This window comes from Lissotriton vulgaris, chromosome 4_1 (genome assembly GCF_964263255.1).
Source record: "Lissotriton vulgaris chromosome 4_1, aLisVul1.2, whole genome shotgun sequence".
Taxonomy (NCBI): domain Eukaryota; kingdom Metazoa; phylum Chordata; class Amphibia; order Caudata; family Salamandridae; genus Lissotriton; species Lissotriton vulgaris.
The window spans coordinates 1717617806-1717635518 of NC_141691.1; the positions used below are offsets into that span (position 1 = coordinate 1717617806).

Consider the following 17713-nt stretch of genomic DNA (forward strand, 5'->3'; position numbering starts at 1 on the left):
TTAGAAACTGTCTCAGAGCGGGCAACACATCTACAGGATATCACGTTCTATGTTCCTAGCCTTGAACCAAGAATACAGATTATGTAGCAGGAAAGGTTTTCTAAAATAAGCAGCATGCACAGCATTACTTAGAATCATATTGTGAAAATGAAACATGTAAAAGATAACCGGGCTAAAACGAAGTCTGCTAAAATGTGTAATATGTAAAGGAAAAAGAACCAAACGGGGCCCAAGAGGGCTTCACCACACCAGGACACATCCTTGTTTTAGGCCCCAGCTTGTTTGTATTAGTTCTGTTACTTAGTCGCCTTTACCTAGTTTAATGTGTACCCTAGTATCTGAGTAAAGGCCAACTATTGTGTGAAGTAAAGATTGTGAGACACTCCATTTTAGTTAGCTTGGCCCATAATAGCTACAATCCACCACGTCAAAAGCTGTTGAGTATTTGCAAAACAGGAGAACAAAGGTGGTAGAGAAGGCAGGGACTATGTTCACTTCTATAGTTTAAACATTGTTGCTGTGTTCGTGGGCAGAGAACACACTGAGGCAGTATGTCCTGAAGGGCCTAACGATTGAGAGCTGAATTGCATTAGAGTGCAATGCAGGGACTGTTTTTTTTTAAGTTGATACATTTCTTTATTGATATTCCTTATACATAGCACTCAATATGTTACATATAACAAACATGACTGTGTATATGAGCCCCACCTGTGCTGACAATATGCCTTTGCATCTCAGACAGTTCTAGTAGTGGTGTTCCTCCTCCATTTGCTTATATATAGAGTATGCGTAGTTAAATATATCCTATTCCATACATATTCTTTCCATTAGCCACGGATATCCCATCTAGTAAGCCCCAACTGATTTTCCTACTCCGGTATTGGGACTCCATCCGGGGAGACCTTCTAATCTCTCACCTCCCTCTGTGGCAGAGACATTGGTGTTCCCACTTCCACCTCATTCCATTCTCTAACTGCAGTGATTAGTGTATCTCATGTTTCTAGGTTCTCAACAGCCTTGTTGTCCCTAAGTGAAGCCCTAAGGTGTACCTTCTCAGCTATCGCCCATTCCAGTGTGTCCCGAACCCAATATGTGAATGCTGGAGGCCGCTTCCCCAGCCATCCTGTTGCAATTTGACATTTCACCAACAGAATTGCGAAATTGCAAGAATTTGAGGTGCATCTCCCGCCCATCTTGGCTTTTTGAGGAATCCTAATCGACAGTGTTGTGGGGTGATTTCTTCGTAATCTCAGTCACCTCCCTGAGGCGAGGCACAATAGCCCTTCAATATGTCTGTACCGAGGAGCATGCCGAGGTCAAATGGAGGAAGGCCACGCCTTCCTGGCAAGATGCTGTGCGACAGGCATACATTCTGCTCCGTTTGAAGGGGGTGAGGTAGGTGCGAGGGTCATAATTGTAGTGTATTAACGTAAACCTAACATTGCCAGATATCCCCTTTACCAGTACACATGTTGTCCCCCATTCCATGTCAAGCTCAGCGCTCCAGGAGCACAGGCCGCTAGATCTCTTCTAGGTCTATCCGCTTTCAGAGCCGTGTACAGCACGGATATCAGATGTCCGCCTTCTTCTGCATGTACGATCATTTGTAGCGTCTCAGTCGGGGTCGGTGCATTAGGGAACCCTGTCCAGATTTCCCTGGCAGTTACAGCTAATTCTTTCAAATTGCATGTGCTGTCTCTAGCCCACCGAGAACTCCACTCTGCCTCCTGAAAGTAGATGAACTGCGCACATGATATAAGTCACCCCTGTCTGCCTCTGCAGGATGAACATGCTTTTTCTGATATCCCGGCAGGGCTTTAAGACCCACACCTCCAGGTCCCTAGAGAATGGCCCATACACCCATACACAGTCGTTATGTCACAGCATATAGGGGTACTCATCCTCAGCCTTACTGCCCCTCTTTAATCGGGGTTTATCATTGCCACATTCCCTTAACTAGTGTCTTCTCCCAGTTGCCTGTCTCAATGGCTAATTTTTACTCCTATTGTAGTTGTGCTGCATAATAATACAGTTCAACATCTGAAAATACCAGCCCCCCCATCGTCCTGATTATGCTTCAGAGTATCGAGGGCAACCCTACTTCTCCTTCCCATCCCCACCTTTGAAATCAGTAGGCTGTTAAATGTCTGGAACGTCTCTGGGGACTGCGGATAAATAGAGTGTTATACTTCATAGAGGCATCTACGAAAAAAAATCTTTTTGGCAACAGCCACCTTTCCCATCGTGGACAAAGCCAGGAAGGAAAAAAAAACATATTGAAGCAGGCAGGCCATCGATCGCCATACCTACATTGTAATTATATTGATTCCAGGGGCCCCAGCCGCTCTTACGCCCAAGTATCGAAAACTTTCCAGTTCCCATCCCAAGTCCAAGGTCCGGCAGTTGCTCCCTTGTCCTACCTGCACGTCCGCCCAGTGGAAGGAGGAGGGACTTTGACCTATTGATCTTGAGGCCCGCCATCTCTCCTTAAATTACCAAGTAACACAACAATTCCTGCGCTGCCTCCCTCGGCTGCTGCAAGTAGAATAATGCATTGTCAGCATAGAGGGACACCAAGCGAGTGGAGTCACTGACTGTCACCCCACGTCCTAAAAGGGCTATGCTGGGGTTCAATGACCATGGGGAGAGGCGGCATCTCCGTTTCAGCCCCTCTCCACTCCCCAGTCCTCTGAAAGAATACCCCACTCTGAACACTGTCACAGGGATCTCTGAATATTAACTGCAACTTAGACTGAAAAACAGGTCCAAAGTCCATATGCCCCAGGACTTCCATCATTTAGGCCAATCAAGCATGTCAAAATGCCTTAGCAATATCTATGCCATTAGTGCCATCTCTGTATCACTCTTACTCACCAACTGCAGTATGGGAGTTAAGTGCTGAAGGTTCATGGCTGTACTACGGCCACGTATAAAACCACATTGATCCTCATGTATCAGTTGCCCCACTACCGCTCTAATGCTTAGAGCAAGGATTCAACAGAGTACCTTGGTGTCTGTGTTTATCATGGTCAGTGGCCTATAGGAGTATGGGACCATGGGGTCGCCTCCCCGCTAAGGCAGCATGCAAATAATTCCGTTCCACATAGTGGCGGGCGGGGGGGGGGGGTAAGGGACCCCTTGGCCTTGCCTCCTCAAACATTTCTAAATAGTCTCTCAGACAGCAGGGATGAAAAGCAGGAAATGTTAATATGTGTAATTGAAAGGTCTTAATGTCTATCTAGGAAGCTCAGGAAACAGTGAGAGACATTCCATTTGATGGTAAGATGCAATTTAGATCTTTAGTTAAGAACGTCCTTGCACAATATGTGGCGGAAGTTGTGGAACTAAGTCCATCTGCATGATGTCCTTGTTATATAGTGGTTTTCATACCTTAAGTTGAGTAATTTCTTTTATTATTCTTTCATCGATACTTGACAAATGTTCACTTTTATGGTAGGGTATAATGACTACTTGATTATGTGTACTTAATATTTCTTGTTTGTAATCCGACAAGCCCTAACAATATTTGTTGTGTGCATAGTGTCATAATGATATGATACAGCAACAAATACGTTTCATCATAGAGAATTATGCATGCATATTGTATATGGACATTATAATATCTTCTAGTGTGAGATTCAGTATTCACTGACTACTTCTCAGCTGAGTTTCGGCAGGAAGTCTCTGCGATGAATGATTGCATGTCACCTGCTCTGGTAACAGTTTCAAGTTACTGAGTACAGCTATGGGTTACTATGCACTAACACCCAGCCATGGACTGCCATGCCATCCCAACAAGGAAAGCATTCTGTCCAATCACAGACATATATAATCCTCTCTTTCTTTTGAGAGAGGAAGAGCATCTACATCTGATAACCACATCTGGAGCCAGAAAATTTCCTGCTGATAAGCCATTCAGCCCAATCATGTGGTCTGAACTCAAGTGTGCTGGAAGAGTTTTACAGACTGGCTTATCAGAAAATAAGTGTAGGCTGAAATTATCAAACAGTAATGTTGGGTAGTTTCATTCTTTTTAACTCTGATCTTGCTAGTATTTGCACTATAAGTATGACATTTTTAATCCATATGAAACTATTCCACAAGTGAAGGTATAATAAATTCTCACAACTATATTTGCCTACTATGGCTTACCTGGATTGGGATGGGGGCAAAATCGGATAAGCATCTCTTATTCCCTGTGAGTCATCTGACGGGCATGTTCTCTATTCAAAATGCCTTTCTTTAAAGTGTGCATAGTTTACAGGTAACGCTGTGAGATACCTGTCAATTTTCCCTTTGTCTCCAGATACCTAGCTACACCCGTTACTCTGTTTAGGGCTAGGGAAATGTAACCAAATATGCCCTCAAATGAGGTGAAGGTATGAAAAAAAGTCCTCTGCTTATCTTAATTTCTTTCAGTCAGACATAACTGTGTATGCCCAAAGTTATTATCTGTTTATAATTGGTGAATTGCTTTGTTGCACCAGTGTGTAATTCAGAATAACAAAACATTGTAGGGGCAACCCTTGGGTCTGTTGACTGTAATGCCATCTTCTTTTTAGGTCGAAGCCTAGCGTAAGACTGCGCACATGCGCAGTGTTGCTGGCGAGCTTTAGTGTTATTGGGGAGATTTCACTAGCAGGCTTTAAGCCCCGTCCCTCTTTCCCATTGGCTGGATTCACCGTTCATGCTAAACGGTGGCCAGCCATTGGGAAAGAGCATTCTCTGACGTACACTTTTCTATTTTTTGTCCGTCCCACTTTGACTGGCTTCCCCGACTTACTGCTGGCGTAAAAGGTTTGTTATCTTCGTTATGGGTCCAAACAGATGGCTCCATAAAGAAGATAATAAACCTTTTACGCCAGTAGGCCGAGGCCATCCAAGTGGGATGGCAGAAAAACGAGTAAAGTCAACGTTATGGCGAGCGATGCAGCAATAAAACGGAGGACTGTCTTTCATTCAACCAGTTTGGAGCACAGATTTATCTATATATTACTGGTGAAGGTACAGTTTTAAAAAGAGAAAGTTAGACTTCAGCTCTTGTGTAAACGTGCGAACTGATAAAGGTTAAGAGTGACATTCCCCCCCTGATTGACGCAGAAGCAACCTCCTCCCTGTCCAAATGTTTGCTTAATTGTTGCCTCTTTTGTCGGACGCAATTACTGTAAAAAGAAACCAGCAATCCTTTTAGCTGTGTCCGTTGCCATAGGGAAGGGGGTCGCGGGTTGGGCCTGACCCACCGCACTCCCCACCCTGTGTGAACACTCGCACCCTCCCCGGCCCCTTGAAGAGCTGGCCGGACTGCTGACACACAGAAATGCAGAGTGATAACCGCTCTTTCTGATATGAAATGCCGTTTACTTATGGGGAACAAAAGTCACTCTGTTCGGTTGGCCGTGGGATCTTTGTCCCACAATTTTGCCTGCCTGCCCACAAGCTCCCAAACAAACGTGTTAGCACTCGTACCCATCTCGCTCGCAATCTACACATACCCCACCCCCATAAACGTGGGGTCCTCTGCCCCCCCCCCCTCCATCGAGAAATAAGAAGTGTGCCACACAGTTCATACTCTTCTTTCAACACCATAAAAATGTTGTGGGATCTTCCTGCCCCAATACCACCACCCTGCACAGAAAATGGAGCAATATCGTCTTGCCCTCATCAATTCCCATCTTGCCCCCCTCTCCCCCAAAACTGGTTTAGGGTCCCCTTACCCAACGCCTCCTATTTCTCTCTTTTACCAAAAGCTGTTGGATTTTCTGCCCATCACTCCTCAGAACAAACGGGGCGGATCTTACTGTCACATCACGGATGTTTTCCTTCTCCGCTGCCTCCTCCGCCGCCGCCTCCCCCTTGCCGCCGGGCTGCAGGGAGGGCTGTGCCCCAGACACGGGCGGCCAGGAAAAGGCACGGAAGAAAGCCATTTATCTGGTGAGGATGAAACCGCTGAAGGAGCCGAGCACCAACAACAACAACGTGACCTTTGTCATCCACTGTTACATCGGCAAGGAGATCAAGCACGTTTGCAGCAGCTGCGGAGAGGAGGCCCTGGACGGTGAGCGCTGCGACTGCGTGCGGATTTATGATGCGGCGTGCGGGGTTTGCGTTTATCTGCCTGGCGCATGTGTGTGTGTGCGTGCCTGTTTTTCTGTGAATCCATACGTGTGCGACATGTCTGTAAATGTGTTTCGGGTCTGTGGGTATGAAAGTCAGTGTGTGCCTGTGTGCTTCACGAGTATTTGTACTTTGGGTGTTTAGAGTGTGTAGATGTGTACATTGAGCGCTCAGGTATGTGTGGCGTGCCCGTGTACATGTTTGGAGTTTGCGGGTATTTGTGTGTGCTTGTGAGTCAGTAAGTACTTGTGCAATCTGTGTGCGCTGCTTGTGCATGTGTGTTGTGTGCAGGGGCAGTTATGTCTGGCGTCAGTGGGTGTCTTTATTCCTGTGCGTGTGTCTGTATTTTTTACGCCTGTGTGCGTTAATATGTGAAGCCTGCTTGTCAGTGTGTTTTGTGTGGAGGGACATGTCCGAGTTCGTGTGTATATATGGAGCCAGCTAGTCATCGTGTGTAGTGTGGGTGGATAGAACTTGTGCGTGTTTGTGTGTAGAATTAAAATATTGAGTGGCTGTGTGTTTTTAGCCTGCGCTTGTCAATACCTTTTTGTGGTGTGGTTGTGGGGCGTTCGTGCTTGTTTCGTATGGAGTGTGTATGCTGAGTGGCTCTGTATGTCTGTATTAAGCTTGTGCATGTCTGAGTGTTTTGTGTGGGAGGGGAGGAGTTGTCCGTGTTTTTGTGTAGCGTGTTCTGTTGCATGGCTGTCTGTGGCTGCATGGAGCCTGTACTTGCTCGAGCTAGTTGTGTGGAGGAGTGCAATTGTGTATCTGTCCAGGCGGGTCTGTGTGTATCAGTCTCCGACAGAGTGTATACAGACACCCGGGTCCTGTCGAGTTAAGTCAAGGAGCTCCGCTGTAATAGAGTAGCAGGTACAGTGTGCACCGGGGCCTGGAGATGCGGGAACCTAATCCACCCTAATCAGTAGCTGTTTTTCTAAACTACCAAACCGGGGAATTATGGACCAATTTTCTCGCTTGCATTTGGGCGCATTGCGCTTTTGTCATAGCTCAGAGTTAAGTAAAGGGAGCCTCTCTGATGGCTTTTGCACTGCGCTGTCCTGCTAATGTTGTTTTACTGGAGCCTTGGTTTATAAATCTGTGGAGGAGTTGTTTTAAGATAATTCCAGTAAAAATGGGAGTGCTTAGTTGAAATGCTTGGAATGCATTACAATTAATGGCACTATGTTTTATTGTAATCTCTTGTTAAAATAGTGAGCTAATGATAAGCACACCTGACCTGCTTAATACACTGACACTGACCTTGCTAATATTCATCGCAGACTGCGATAGGCATCCCACGCCTTCCAGATCTTCCCATGCTTCTGCGGGGAATCCCTGGCTTGAAACACCGCCACTTAAGCCGACATACACTTGTCTAAAGCGGATTTCCAGGCCCCCACCCCTGGGGGGCAAGAGGACTTCCACTGTTGCGCCATGTCCCGCTTGGCCAAAGTGAGTCCCAAAAATAACAAATGCGGTTTGTATATGTTCCCCCCCAATGTCATCCGTACTATGGAGAAGAGTCAGTCGAGGGTCTGCAGGAAGGTCCCATCCCAGCACCCTCCCCAGGCAAGACAACACACGCGACCAACAATGTTGTAGGGCCGTGCATCCCCAGACAGTGTGCAAAAAAGTGCCGTCGGCAGATTGGCATGTAGGGGACAGGATAGCTACCATCTTTAAGAGTCGGAGACGGGTGTAGTACACCCGGTGTAGGTACTTAAACTGGATTAAACGGTACCTAAAGGACACCGCGGAACCTCCGGGGCTGGCGAGGGCCTCAGTCCAGTCGTCATCTGAAAGGGTCGGCATATTTGCCTCCCACGCCGTTCTCGTCCGGTGCAGGTTTGTCTTAGAAAGGGTGGTCAATGTCTGGTAGAGTTGGCGAATTTTATGTTCTTCTAGGTCCCCCATCAACAGCCTACCCTCCAACGGGTGGGCGATTGTTAATTTTGATCAGGAAACACTGGGTCACCTCAGAATGTCAAGGCACGCACATTGACAAGGCCCAGTCTCCAGCCCCTGACATTTATTTCCTCATTCCCACACTGAGTCTCATGTTGCCCGACTGCTCCACTTCCATTATTCTATACATTAGCTGATGTACGAACATGGCTAATTGTAGTATGTTGGAATTCAAAGTCATGGCAGTGTTCCGTTGATGTTAACAAAAAAAAACACAACCAAAAATCAATGTTGAATATTTAACAGTTTTCCAATATGACCTCGTTCAAGATGGTGGACTGACTTACAGTGAGCTGTGGAATATCCATCCTAGTAGGAGTTACTATTGAGTACAGGTGGGATAGGCGTACATTATTTCGTCATTCTCTCCTAGAGCCCAGTGGGCCGCCACCCATCTAGTCCTCTACATTGTCACGCACTGTTCAGTGCTGTATGGGACTTTGAATGAAAAAAGGGTTCAGAAAGACTCGCACATTGACCATTAGTTACAGTCTTCGGGCCATGAGAGGAGCGGGGTTCTTCCAGGGGTTAAAAGTACTGAAGTTATTTAGATCTTAGTGAAGGACACTTTGTGGGAGGGGATAGAAAATCAAACTCCTGCACTTATTAGCTCGGCAGACAGTTGGAGCACTCTACTGTCAGCCGTCCCACATTTTTCCACTTTTTGTGTTGCACATTGTTGTACATCCTCTTTCAGTATTGATAGCTGGCCTGTGCTCCAGGCAGCAATGTAAACATCAGGTCTCTTTTATTTACCAAGCATATTTTTCAACAGTTCTAGGAGGAGGGCGACTTAGCAGCTCGCAAACTTGTGGATGATTGAGTTTGCCCAAATGAATTCCATAACTTAACAGAGGAATTACCTTAATATTTTTTTCATTTTATGCTTGATGGCAATTGTTTCTCCACATTACTGCTCCACTTACTCCACTACTTTCTAGCCTAGTTTGTGCTCCATTTTTTCTAACTGAATATCTTGATTTGCTTGTCATTTCTGAAGAAGTTTCCATGGCTGCTCTCCATTTTCCTTCAACCCCAACTCCTTCATTTTAGCGACTTAATTTTCTCATTAACTGAAAGCTTCCCGCTAACTTATTCTCTTCCTCCTGCCAGCTTACACTTACCTGGGCACTTCTGTCTCCCTCTGCCTATTCCTGCAACCAAACCACTCCACTCTTCCAGTCTCTTAAGTTCCAATAATCCTTCTGTATTGTAAGTTCTTCCTACATGTCCTCTGATCACTTCCACCACTCTAACTTGCTCATCATCGTCCAGCCTCTTTCAGTTGTATTTTCACGCACCTTTTCTTACTTTCCTTTTGTTTATCACTCACTTTACCAACTATTTTTAATCCCTGTTGACCACTCAATTACTAGCTATAATTGGACTCTATCATGTAGGATCTTACCTGTGGAAGGCTACCTTCAGACCATACAAGCTTTCGCAAAAAAAACCCTCCAATCCACATACATTAGCACCTGACTCTCATCCAAAGGCCTCAAATTTGCTACATTTTCCCCTCCTCTACTGCCCCATCACACCTCAACCTCTTCATTAGCTTCCTTAGACTCTCACCCCAAATCCCCTTTGTCCTCCACCCAGGTCCAATTCTTTTACATCGAGTAAGAAAATGGTATCTACAGCTTCAACACTAATAGCTTTGGATGATATTCGACCTTTGGTCTCTCCGTTGCTAGAGGTCATCTAGCAATGACATAGGGTTCCCAAATGTTGGTCACATGTTTCTTCTCTGAATACATCTCACAGTGATTTGCCTTCTCCACAACAGGCTTTGCAATTTATTATATTATAGATTCATTCTTAACCCCTTCCATGCTGATGACAGAACGGTTCCGTCATCAGCATCGGTTGAGCTGTGCTGATGACGGAACCGTTCCGTCATGACTCCGCCCGTGCAAGGCGGAGTCAGCACAGGCGGAAAATACGCCCCGCACGGAAGGGGTTAATTAATTCGAACATGCTTCCTCCATCCTTCCTTTCTTTCTCTGGTAATCCACCCACCCATCCATTCATACGCTCATCTGTCTTTCTCTGGCCATCCTTTTGTCCGTCTGACCTCTTCTTCCATCAAGCTTTATTTCTCTCCATTATTCCATCCCTGCTTCGCTCCTTCAATCGATCCACCCTTCTCTCTGCTCTTCCTTCCATCCATCGCCATTCATTCTTCTATTTTGCTTTCTAACAATTCATCCTTGTCTCCACCCTTCATGCTTTGCATCCATTTCCACATCCATATCTCCCACCCATCTCCTTCTTGCTCTCCACTCGCCCTTCCATCCTTCTTTCGGTCCACCCACCCTTCTCTCCATCCTGTCTCCCTGGTCTTTCCTTTCATGCGCTCGTGCCTCATGTCTAGCCCACTTCAGAGCTCCATTATGCCATTATCTCACAGTGGTTCCAAACAGCTTTTGTTCGGATGCCCTCGGTTGTTGCATATTTTGCAGTTGGGGCTAAATAGGGTTTATTATTTATCAAGGCAAGATTTTCATGTTTGTGCTTAATTTCTCTACATGTGGGTGCTTAATTTGAGCTGGTGGTTGCCGACGGGATCCACCAGCACTCGTTTTTGGGGACTCATACTTATTTTCTTTCACAAAGTTTGACTGAGAGCAAAAGAGAGAAACACAGAAAAGGAGGAAGGAAAGGGCGGAAAAACAGTGACAACGAGGAAGCAGAGACAAAAAAGCATTGAAAATGCAATAGGTCTTGCCTTTGATTAAGTTAAAGCTATTTGCTTTGCTAATGGTATTCTATAGCAAAGCAAATAGCTTTAACTTAAGCAAAGGCGAGACCTATTGCATTTTTAATGCTTGTTTATAACTTGTTCCTTTACCCAAATTGCATATTTTGTGTCCCAGTGAGTGGACTCTCCAATTCTCATAATGTGTGTAAACATTTACACATGGGAAGAACTGAACAGGTTCTTCCCCACCAAGATTTATTTAGGCTGGGATTCTACTGCCAGTTTTTGTAATGGACAGGAGAATGCAAAGACTTAAGTACATTTCATGCTGTACTTGCATTTCCTTCTATATTTGTTTAAGATTGTCATCATAGTACTATATCTGAAATACATCAAGGGATTTTGCTTCTTTCCATAAATCTGCCGAATGATTATTTGGCTGCCTCTGTAATGGTTCGTAATGTTTGTAGTAGGGGCACACATTATCCATACATGAAGCTATTTATCCTTGCAAAGTTTTCCTGGAGTAAACGACTGAGTAATCACATCTGTTTTACTTTGATTAGCCTATTCAAGCTATCTCACTAGAAGAATCTTGGATACATCTGTCACCGCTCATTGCAGTCCTATTCAGAGTGGATCGCTCACTAGACAAGAAAAAGCAATCCATGGCAGTTTCAAACCAACTAGTTCATTTCAGAAGAAATGGTCCATCAACAAATGATGAGCCTTTCGACTTTCAGAGTCAACTTGTTCTTTCAATGGCACAATCTGATTTTGCCAGTCTGTTGTACTCTTGCAATTTCTTTGACTAGTTTGTGCATCAGCTTCAGGCTACCTCTTATGGTGAGTCTTCAAAGGCTATTTTGTTCTGACTGCACAATTTTGTGAAAACTGCATTGGCTACAAGACCATGGCAGGTTATTATTCTTGACTTTATGGAGGTTTCTGACCAATGTTCTCTGGCATATGCACATCGTTGAAATGGTCAGGAAGTATATGAAATATCTTGCTGTATTTAGTCTAGAACCCTCAACGTTTAATGGTTTATAAGTTTTAGGACAGGCAGGATTATTTGGATTCATGTGGTAAAAAAAGCACACACAACAGTAGGCTCCGGTAGATGCACTTCAACCAGGAAATTTAACTCAGGGTAATCTGTTTGATACTCTTGTGTGAAAATGAAAGAGCCCTCCACTGTCTGTAGATTTCTCAGATTTGAATTGAGCCACAAAAATTATTTCCGTTCTTCCAAGAGATTAATTGCCATAAATGTGAATTACAGTTGATACGGGGAAAGCAACAACCCCATAAGTATTGTTGACTGTATTCGAGATACTCAAAAGCTATTTCTTTCTGGGTCTTCCTCTACTTTTAAAAATCCATACTCACTCTTTTAACCCCTTCGACGCTCATGTCGAGCTCCGCTCGTCATGAGGTACGCCTGTCGTACGCTGATGACGAGCTGAGCTCGTCATGTAACGCAGGTTTTTAAAAAACTCAGCGCACAGCGGGAAAACCGCTAGCCCGCATGAGGTTAAGATGTGGGAATCATCTGTAGCCTTCATTAAGCCACGTGGAAAGCGGAAACCTTGGCTTCTCTCTTCTTTCTTTTTTCTGCAGACGTTGCTCATTGGAAGTTGGTGCCCCATGTCTATCAGCATGACAAAAGCAGACATCTTTGACTAGAAAATAAATGTGAATTATCGCTGGTTTCCTCATGTTATTTTTGAAAAGATCCTTTGTATGGGACTAAGGAAGCAGAGATTAAAAAGTATACTTTTTGCCATTGTGGTATCTATGATAAACTAAATGTATGAGTGCCTTTATTTATACGGCCTATCAAACCTCTTGTTTAGCCTTTCCACTTGTCTGGTTAAAAGTAACTGAGGCAAAGTAAATGTTGGGGAGTGGAGGCCTCTGATTTTTAAGTCCCGATGTGCAAGAATGTGTTTCTGTTTCTCCTAACTGTGATATAACTAAAACATGAGTCTTGAAGAAAGGAAACTAAAGCCTAGGAGTACTTAAGTCACTGCAGTGATTAATGCGACTCTGATTTTAGGATTAACACCATTAGCCTATGGCAGAGCTTAATCAGCCTTTTCTATGGATCTTTATACTTCAGAAAATGCAAATCCGATTGAGGGGATTTTCAAGTTCATCGTGAATGTGGGGGGTATTTGAATAAATAGGGAAAGGCGAATTTAAAAAACAAATTATATATAGTACTAGACATTGTAGATAATGTGCTCTGCTGGTACTGTGCACAGATAGTGAAACAATACTGACATTATGAAAGAGGAATGTTTGACTGTTAATTTCCAGACAACGAGTAGAAAAAAGGAGAAGGTCACTGCAAAGAAAGAGGTAATGATGGTGTCAATAAACATCGAAAACCTATGAGCGGGGAATATTACCATGTAAAAGATTTTGTGTGAAAGAGAAATTAATTCACTTACTACACACTTTATAATGGAGTCGAAAGGCAGGTATCTCAATGAAACACCGGTTCGTGTTCAGACCAGTGAAACAAAATCCAAGCTTCGAGGCACCAAACACAAGGCCTGTTAAAGGAAAAAAGTGACAAAAACTAATAATACGCGACAGTAACTGAAAGTCAGTAAGTATGATTCAAAACATTTTGAACAATCCTCCATCATGAAATCTTCTCTGAACACATGAATATTTGAATATAGGCTGGATCCCGAGCACATTTTAATAAGTAATATCTAATGTATGAAAATGATTTTAAGAAGAAAACAAAACTTGCATTAAGTAAACACACATTTTTCTGTCTTTTTTTAAAATGGTGATTCGCAGTTACATTTTGACACTGGAAACTATAATTAGCTGAAAACCCATTTACATCCCCCCCCCCCTCCCACCCCACCCCACCCCACCCCGTCTCACTCGGCCCTATGAAGAAAAGAAAAGTAGAGAATGGTGCACATAGCCATCAACCCAGACATGGGAACCACTTTTGGGATCTCATTGTGCCCCAAAGATGGATGGGGACACCATCTTCTGCTTTCTACTTGCCTCTGCCCCCCCACCCCATGTCTTTGTACCAAATGTCAAGGTTCAACGGGAGATAACTGACGGCTCAATGTCGGTGTAGGAAGTGATCATTGATTTGCAGCCTTAGATGGAAAAGTCCGAGTCAAAAATAAAAACAAGTGTTTGAAAGCAAAGGAGAAAGGTTGGCTTGCTGTCAAACAGGCCAATAGTGAGCCTCTAAACCTTAAATGTCTCAAGTTTGATTTTGTCAGTTCTCAGCGAGAAACCCTTCAGTGCATCAGAGTGGTTCTAAGGTGTAGGAATGGCCTTCACGGGCACTATTGCAGAGATGGAATCGAAGGAAGATGCATTATTTCTTCCCAGCCTATCCCTCAGGCAAGCTCCTGCTCTCTCTTATTCTATGCGTGGGGCATCACTTGTCATTTAGAAAACACGCCACACTTTTCAAAATCTGTGCTCCACTTGATTGCTATAGAAATCTTGTCTTGCATGGGTTAAATAGTACTGATTAAAAAACAATCACTTACTTTTTTTTCAGTCCGCAAGGAAACCTGGTAGAATGCCTTGCGCTTCATTATAATGTCTCTTCGTTTGGGCCCCTCAAGCCCATTTCCTTTTCACCATCCTCTCAATTTCTTATTAACAGTAATTCCAAAATGGGCAGATTTCATGGGAATAATGAAGTGTCCCAGAGAAAAGAGAAATTCATTTGGAAATCAGTAATTACTGGTTTCAGACTTATCAATATTTTCCAGGTTCTTTGTCTTTTCCGAACCAGCCATAATCTCCAGGGGAAATGTTACTGGGCCTCATTAACAGGAGTTACTGACCTCTTCACAGTTAACTCTTGTAATAAGGCCCTCAATGTTACTTTGTAAGACCTATCTTTAGCAGCACAAACTAGGCAACAAACAGTATAGACAGTAGAAAAAAATCAACACTTCTGCTCTCCGACCAACTACAAGCCCTTTGGGTTTGGGGTTTCAAGTATATTTTTCTTCTACAAATGATGTTACTTCTTTAAAATAAATAGTCATCACAGTTACCCATGATATTTTATGTTTTTTTCGCTGAATATTTCCCATCAGTACTGTCTCGATCACATAACATAAAGTTAAGCCAGTGTTGTGTGTATTTGTAGACATGAAATGTATTTTATCATTATCTTTCCAATTTGTGTTTGGCACAAGATATATGCTGCTGAGAAGTGTACTAATTTGTTTAACTGTTCTTCTATTAGGTCTTACAGTTTTATGTAATCTGTCTCTATTGACTCACTGACCGTATTGGTGTTTTTTTTCTCTTAGTATCAAACTCATACCAAATACTCAAAAAGGATCTATATATACTCCCCTTATTATTGTTTCCTACTCGGATGTTCAAGTGCAGAAGATAAAAATGCAGACCGTGGAGGTATGTTCTTATTATGTCACTTTTTTTTGTTTGTTTGTTTCTTAACTGGTATGTTCAGAAGTTCCGTTTTCTAGATGAAGACAATAATACAATTAAAAAAATTGATGGGGTTAGTGACTGAATATAACCTTTTTTGATTTATGCAGTATACCTATGGTACATGTTGTGCACCTCTGGTTCATTAATGTTTTATGATCACTCAGTATTTTTTTTATAATCTGTTGTGCTTTTCAAGCACTCAGCACTAGCTGGTTGCATGGTGTTGTGTTGTATGCATTTATAATCATGAAAAACCATGCAGTCTAAAAGTGTTGAACATCTTTATTGTGCATTAAGTTGCTGATGTGCAAACAGAAAAAGTGTAGAGATTTTAAACATTGTCAGTTTATCAGAAACGCTTAGGAGTAAAAATAAAAGTAATGTGATGGCACGGGGGAAGTGCCCTTGCCTATTGAATACAGTACAACATGGTGTCCCATTATGTAAGCAGTGGCCTGATCAGCAGAACTTTGCTGTGTGACTGTGTTAAGCTGCACAGTAGAACACTTGTTGCACCCTTGGGCCATGGCAGACAGACCTGTTACTCCCTGCGTGTCTTAAAGAATATCCTCAAGAGAGCTGATCAAGGCATTAGGTGGATTGATCTGGTGCAGAGACTACTGCATGCCTTGTCCCAAGCCTGCCTTAGGATGATGGCAGAGTACTGAAGGTTTAGTCAAGGGTGTCCCTTTTGTATGAGACTCCTTAAATGTGTTATTTGTTGGTAATATGTTGCTGACTTTCAAGGGCATCGCAAATGCACATTTGTACACAAAATGTGACGAAACCCTCAGATAAATATTAAAGGGGCATGGGCTTCACAGATGTTCTCAACAATTCCTCATCAAATCATTCTTTGTTGACTACCAAAACCACCCAAGAGCTATTAAAGTCAGGCATACAACAGGGGCAGTGGCAGGGTTTGTAAGTAAGTAACCTTAATACATATTGCCACAGAATTAGTAATCAAATGTATTTGATACATTTTGGATATACATTTGTGACAGCATCAAATATTGATCACAAGTGTGCTCAAGGTGAACAGATAGTTCTTGTGAAGAACAAGTAAACGGTGCAGAGTGGAAGACATAACAGAACAATAAACAATGAAAAGGACAAATGAAAACATATTGTGCATGAATAGAGCATGTCTAATGTTTCAATAAAGTACCACGACACAATATACATCCATTTATCGGCCTGTGTGTGTTGACGGCGTTCCGACCTTCCTTGGTTTGAGGTCATCAGGACAAAGGAAGCACAAAAAATATGATTGCTGCCTGGGGAACAAATGAACAATGATTCAACTAGGAATTTGGCTGTAAGTAAAGGAAAAACAGATTTGTTTAGCCATATCAGAGGTACCTTTAATACATTCATCAAAAGGAGAAGAAATGAATTAATCGGATCAAGAGAAGACAATATAGGTATTTATCTGAAAGGAAAATGCTGTATGTAGACGACGTGCCGCCATTATAACAGCCAGTGCGAGAAACCCAAACCCATCAGTGATTATAAATTAACGGTCATGTGCGTGAAGTGAAATGAAAAAGGTCAAAAGACTCATTTGGGCTACTGTGAAGCCCCTAATAACTAACTCCAGCTCTGACAATATTCAAAGAAAGCACGTTCTCAGCGATACCATTAAAATAAAATGCCTTGCCTGTAATAAGTATTGATGAGATATCACAATATCACAATGAAAGTGTAATGACTGCAAACTTTTCAGTTTTTTAAAAAATAGTCCCTTATGAATTCGAAAGGATGGGGGAGGGGGGCAATTTGATGATATTTATGTTTCCCTTGTCTTCATTGCTTTATTTTGCTGGCAAGAAAGTTTCACTCATAGTCGTTAAAATGTAACTCGTAATTACACTGAAATTACTATGTGTTCACCCTGCACATTTAGCACACCTATGGTCCGTTTTTGATGCTGTCAAGAATTGGATATCCAAAATGTATCAAATACATTTGATGACTAATTTTCTTTTCTTGACTTTTTCAGAACCACGTGAATTATGCAATGCGGGTTTCCTACTTGTTGCTTGATACACAAGCAGAAGCCAGGTAACCAAGCTTAGCCAGAGGCAAAGGGAAAAAACTTAATTCGGGTGCAGTAGCTATCTGCAAGCCAGAAAACAACATTCAGTCACCACAACAATGGCACCCTTAGCCCTATGGGGAGGCTCATCAGTAAATCTTACAGAAGGCCCCAAGGGAAATAGGATGCAGCAGCCAACCCCACACAAATGCCAGGACGAGGAAAGTCATGGAAAGAAACAAGCCCAAATCATGGCAATCATGCATGCCACCCATCAAGGCATGCACACCAAAACAGGAGTAGAAACAAAGCCACTCAAGAACCGACCTGAAAATCCGCCCAGTGCTGTTAAAACATAATCAATAAACAGTCCGAGTGTTTTGCGTGATAAACTAGATTACCATACCCAAAAAGGAGCA

At 43.1% G+C, this 17713-nt stretch overlaps 1 protein-coding gene across 2 annotated transcripts in view; it reads left to right on the forward strand.

Moving 5' to 3' along the window:
* Window positions 1–17713, forward strand: part of TMEM67 (transmembrane protein 67) — a 1133211-nt gene that overhangs the window by 527483 nt on the left and 588015 nt on the right. For both annotated transcript variants that reach the window (XM_086965990.1, XM_086965991.1), the window contains exon 14: window positions 15109–15214. In XM_086965990.1, coding sequence (XP_086822116.1) covers window positions 15109–15214 — 106 coding nt within the window. The remainder of the gene's footprint in view (window positions 1–15108; window positions 15215–17713) is intronic.